The sequence below is a fragment of the Somniosus microcephalus genome, chromosome 13, assembly GCF_052327205.1.
Source record: "Somniosus microcephalus isolate GS21.2 chromosome 13, FLI_Smic_1.0, whole genome shotgun sequence".
NCBI classification, from domain to species: Eukaryota; Metazoa; Chordata; class Chondrichthyes; order Squaliformes; family Somniosidae; genus Somniosus; species Somniosus microcephalus.
Genome location: NC_140999.1, coordinates 194,821,125 through 194,827,124, shown reverse-complemented (window position 1 = coordinate 194,827,124; position 6,000 = coordinate 194,821,125). Strand labels below are relative to the sequence as shown.

Genomic DNA, 6,000 nt, shown 5'->3' with positions numbered 1-6,000 from the left:
CATAGTCTCGGGATAAGGGGTCGGCCATTTAGGACTGAGATGAGGAGGAATTTCCTCACTGAGGGTTGTGAATCTGTGGAATTCTCTGCCCCAGAGGGCTGTGGATGCTCAGTCGGTGAGTATATTCAAGGCAGAGATCGATAGATTTTTGAACTCGAGGGGAATCAAGGGACGTGGGGATAGTGGAGTTGAGGTAGATGATCAGCCATGATCTTATTGAATGGTGGAACAGGCTCGAAGGGCTGAATGGCCTACTCCTGCTCCTAATTCTTATGCCCATTATGGGTATATATGGCGTTAGCTAATTTGTGGAACTTGCTACAAGCTGTAGTTGAGGTGAATAACAGATGCATTTAAGGGGAAGCTAGATAAATACAGGAGGGAGAAAGGAATCGAAGGATATGCTGATGGGGTGAGATGAAGAGGGTGGGAGGAGGCTCGTGTGGAGCATAAACACTGGCATGGACCAGTTGGGCCGAATGGCCTGTTTCTATGCTGTAAATTCTATGCCTGGGCCGTGTCTGTCACAGTACAGCCAGGGGTGGGTCTGGGTTAGTTAGAACCCATGGTAGCATCTTTCCACATGTGAAGTGCACAACCATTTCCTGAGATCTCGGGGTGCGTGTTTATTGCTTTGATATATTGTGAAGGATGACAAAGTTCATAAATTACTGTAAAGACAGTTTGCATGGAATATTGTTCGTTGCTAAATAAATTGTCTGGCTTGCAGCACAAGTATACTCAATCTGATCCACCGAGGCAAGGTGAAGAGACGCACAAGGAATAGTGCCATGGGGTCACTGTTCAATCTCTGGCTCTCACTTCTTTAGCTAAATATTGCCCAGGTAAAGCCTCGCTGTGGATCGCAGGGGATGCGAGGTCTGTACAGGAATGGTCAGTGACACTGAACCAGAGCAGAATATCTGACATAAAACACAAACTTGCACCAACCAGGCTTCCTGGGTCTGTAGGAAACAGGCTCAAAGTTAGAGTCGCTGCACTGCAACTTCTACCAATCATAGAGCTGTACATTGTGTACATACTCTCTGCCCTAACCTCATTACCCAATGATTTACACACACACACAGTGAGATTTATAATTATTTATTCAAAACTCATGATCATAATAAAAAGTTATATTTAAACAGTAACAGGTCATGTTCTACTAAAGGCGATTTGCTTTGACAATGTTTGTTCTCAATGGGACTGCCTGGTTCCATCTGTTTGGAAAAGGGAGAAAGGAATGGGGACAAAGAAGGGGAGGAGATGGAGAGAAGGGAAACAGAGGAGGAGAAGGCTAACAATTTAGTAACCATTTGTGAAATAATCCTAGCCTCCCATTCCCCAAATAAACAGATTTAAGATCTGAAAGAGGGAGACAGATCACATTTAACACATGGCACGGTTTGGCATTTTACCAATTTTAAGGGCAAAATAGATGAAATTTTTACCTCAAAGCGAGCATGATTTGGCAAGATCACAAGGATGTGAGACTGAAACTGGATAAAGTGGTTTGGCACAAATTGCACAGAGTTCTGAACACAGGCTCTGGGCCAGTCACACTCCTCAGACAGACTGTGCCACCTTCCTAAATGCAGCTCTGGGGGGGGGGGGGGGGGGGGGGGTGGGAAAGAGCGTAGACCAGCTACCGCTGTCCCCGAGTGGCAGCGAGGTCTCTACGTGGATCTGGCGGCAGCTTAACCTTCACACCGTCGTTGGCATTCGATTAGAATTAGAACGGCGCAGCAGTTGGCATCCGTGTGCAGGGCAGGGACGCACTCGGGATTTCCGCGGGTGCTGGGGTTTTGGGCCGTCTCGCTGACTGGGTACTGCACGATCCCTCAACGGGATGAGAAGAAAAAGTTAGGAGATTTGTGACCTGTGAAACACCGACAGCTTTAATCCCATCTAATCAGGACAGTGCAAGAGTTTAAATGTTAACCACCACCCACGTCCCAATCAACTAGATTCGCTGATATGAACAAAATACTCGGCCGGATATTTAAAAGCCGAGATTCTGCAGAGGTTCCGAGCTCAGCAAAATCACCTGTGGAACCCTTAACCGGAACGATAGATTGCAGATCGCAACTATTCAAAAAGGTCACTTAAAAGAACAAATCCGACTTGGCCGCATTAACATCTCTGGGGTGTGCCTAACGTCCCACTTTAAATCAACACCGCATTCCATCTGTGATATAAACTAAGTGCAGAAACATGTTACTAAAAGATACTATTTGTGGGTTGCCTAATCTGCAAAGACGGAGAACCCACTTTAAAAAGTGGGAACTGTGTTTTGCGCCAGTCTGACTGGAGAGCGTGACTTCATCTTGTGAAGATACAGGACTCCTGCAGAGGGCAGACTGCAAACCAGACAGGGACCTCAGTGTGGGATCATATACCAGCAGCACATGCGCTTCTCCAAAGAGCAGTTCTTTCGTGAATGCTTTGTGTTGAACTTTGGGAGTTTTTGTGCATTTAGGATTGTTCTTGCTACATTCCTCTATCCCCCCCCTCCCCGCGGACTGGCAGCAGAGGTCATGGTTCAACTCTACAGTGCAGTAAGGTTGACTTCTGTCACCTTTGGGGAAATTTGGCGTAATCACTGTGAGGTAACTGGCATTTAATCTGCAGCCTGTCACCAGGAAATGTTCCAGTTTATTCAACCATGGATGTGTTCACTGTGCAGTTTTGTCATTCACGAAAGCAATACTGTGTTGGGGGAGGTGAGGGAGAGGAGGAGGAGGAGGAGGGGCAGGAGAGAGCAAGGAGGGAGGGAGCGGTGGCTGATTGCAAACTTAACTAACTCATTCGCTGGTTCGACTGATGCAAGGTGCTGTGAACGGATCCTTGCAGATAGGGAGAGCTGTTGGAGGAGACCCAACCACTCCAGGCGTAAGGTGGCTGGGGCCGTCCTGTGGGAAACATTCAAACCATTCGACTACAAGAGGGGGGGGGGGGGGCTTTTCATTTTGGCAAATCAGGATCACATCACATCTCTGCTTCCACCCCCATCCCACTGTTCCTTGGTAGAAAATGACCTTTTTTGCATTTAAATGTTGCATAAACTATAAAAACATAGCTGGGTATTCAAAGCCAAAGTACTGAGGGAAGAAAAAGACTCTCAGTTTTGTCCTCTTCTTTCACAAGGTATTTTATGGAATTTCTTAAACCCTCAACCTGCCAACATACACACACATTCACAGGTGCCTGCTGGCTTAGGGGGTTAGAAAGTACATTGAAACAAAGTGTAACAAGAATCAATATAAAAACGAGCCGGTGTGAATGGTCAATAAAGGGTTCACAAACTATCAGCTGGAAAAAATTAAACCCAAGTTATAAAAAGTAACATGGTCACAGAGGGCAGCATCTTAACACAATCAGTCACTGCTTACAGTAACACACAATAGAGAAAAGCATCCTAAAGCTGACTGCCATCGAGAGCAACCTGGTTGCAATGCATAGATATAAGTAGCACAGTCTAATAGGCACGGTTATATAACGTGCATGCAGCACGGGCGAATAAAGCTTTGGAAGTCCGGAGTACAAGGCAGCAGAGGATTCATTGAACAGCGAGTGTCAATACTGTGCACGGTTTCTACTCCGCGACAGTGGGCGAGAATTACTTGGATTAACTTCAATTCTTGCATTGTCGACTGCAGCACAACTTTCCCATTTAAATCCCCTTTAGTCCGGCTTATTTCCCCTCGATAAATTCCTGGGCAAATGAGGACTGACCGTGTTAAACCCACCCCCTGCCTCGTAATGAGAATGTGGGTACACAGCCCGATCCCAGCTCTGGAATCACACAGCTGGGGGGGTCGTCCCTCCTCCCGCAACGGGTCAATCGAGGTGGGAGACGCTTGGTTCTTGCCCTGTCCAGGGTCAGGGCCACACAGTCTCCTCAGCTCGTGCGTACTTTGCTTCAGTGTTTGTGACGCTGTTCTGGTTTAACAGCGCTCCGACAGATTCACAATGATGTGAACAATCCAAGGGTCCCGGCGCCGCAGGAGACGGAGCTTCCAACTGCACAGCTCAGGCTGGGTTAAACCCGAATCGGCCCCGCTATTGATTAGAGAGCGCCTGGTAATGGAGTCGAGCCAGAGCCCTCCTGGGCAATGTTCCCTGTAAGCGGCGCCTTGTGCTGCGCGGCCGGTTTCTTGTTCTGCGCGGCCCCTTTATATTTCTGTGCGTGTGCGGTATTTACAATGTAAAAGACGGTGAACATGCAGAGTGAATTGATGATCCAAACTAAACCTCTCTGAAATCGAGGAATATTTTCAGAGAGAGATCGGAGCATGCCAATCTTCCAACAGCTCCCACTAAGAACTCGGCCAATGTTTAACCCCCCAGAACCGGTCAGTAAAAATTGATTGGAAGTGGGTTATGTTGGGTTACTAGTCAAGTCCCGTGGTTAGCATTGCCAACACTCGCGAGTCCTCCCAGGACCGTCTCCCGGCTGGACCCAAGCATTTGAATTTGTTTTGATGATTGTGGTTCACACGGGAGATTTATGCGGAAAATTACATTTTGAACTTTCCACGTCGAGGTCAAGCATTTAAAAAAAAGTCCTCTGCAACTCGCGAATGTTGGCGACGCGGGAACTGCTTGTGTGTGTCGGTCATCAGGGGAGAGACTGCCCCCGATCCATGCAGTTCAGCATGTGGAATCAGTATCCTAGTCAATCAGCAGGCGTGTGTGGGGGTGCGTGTACACAGGTGAAGGGGGTCAATGTTAGACTGAACGCAGTGCACCTACGGGCCTGTGCGCGGTTACTGGGTCGGGTTCGGGGGATTCACCGGGGCCAGGTTCCTCATCTTGAAGTAAGACACCAACTGCTTCGGTACCTCAGCCAGAACAGTCTGGGCCAGGGCTTCCTTCGGAGCCTGAGGAAGAAAAAAAAATCTGTGTTACCATCAACAGAAAGCAACACTGGCCTTTACACAGCACCTTGGCAACCCCCACAGAAACACACACAACAAATTACTGTCAAGTTCAGTGATGTGTCAGACAGGGGAACAAGGCAGGTATATTACACAAGCAATAAAACTGTTTCCACTTGTGGCTGAGCCCAGAACAAGGGGCATGAATATAAACCAGCTACCAACAGATCAAATAGAGAATTTAGGAGGAATTACTTTACACAGATTGGGGGAATGTGGAACTCTGCCACTTAGAGTGGTTGAAGCAGAGAGCACTGAGGGGGTGGGGGTCGAGGGGTGGGGAGCGGGGGTCGAGGGGTGGGGAGCCGGGGTCGAGGTCGAGGGGTGAGGAGCCGGGGTCGAGGTCGAGGGGCGGGGAGCCGGGGTCGAGGTCGAGGGGTGAGGAGCCGGGGTCGAGGTCGAGGGGCGAGGAGCCGGGGTCGAGGAGCGGGGGGGTGGGAAGAGCTAATTACAGTGTGAGCAGGCTCGTGTGGAGTAGAAACACAGGCATGGACCATTTGGGCAAATGGCCTGTTTCTGTGCTGTAACTTCTACGTACAGTCGTATAGTTTACCCGCTATACACGGTGGACAGTAAATCCAGCTGAAAGAACCAAGATACTGTAGCAGAGGTTGATATGATGTCACATTAAACGCATCAGCTGCCTGAAGTCTCATAAGAACATAAGAATTAGCAGCTGGAGCCCGCTCCGCCACACGGCCCCTCGAGCCCGCTCCGCCACACGGCCCCTCGAGCCCGCTCCGCCACACGGCCCCTCGAGCCCGCTCCGCCACACGGCCCCTCGAGCCCGCTCCGCCACACGGCCCCTCGAGCCCGCTCCGCCACACGGCCCCTCGAGCCCGCTCCGCCACACGGCCCCTCGAGCCCGCTCCGCCACACGGCCCCTCGAGCCCGCTCCGCCACACGGCCCCTCGAGCCCGCTCCGCCATTCAACAAGATCATGGCTCATCTTCTACCTCATTTCCATCTTCGCGCACTGTCCTCATTCCCTTTGCTCCCAAAAATTTATTGACCTCTGTCTTAAATACACTCAAACGTTGGAGCATCCACAGCTCTCTGG

At 49.8% G+C, this 6,000-nt stretch overlaps 1 protein-coding gene across 7 annotated transcripts in view; it reads right to left on the bottom strand.

Annotated features, from left to right (window-relative positions):
* Nucleotides 1-1,088: 1,088 nt before the first annotated feature.
* cpne1 (copine I) overlaps nucleotides 1,089-6,000 on the bottom strand; it is a 141,333-nt gene continuing 136,421 nt past the window's right edge. For all 7 annotated transcript variants that reach the window (XM_086005911.1, XM_086005915.1, XM_086005916.1 and 4 more), the window contains one exon: nucleotides 1,089-4,883. In XM_086005911.1, coding sequence (XP_085862037.1) covers nucleotides 4,770-4,883 — 114 coding nt within the window. In that variant the 3' untranslated portion in view covers nucleotides 1,089-4,769. The remainder of the gene's footprint in view (nucleotides 4,884-6,000) is intronic.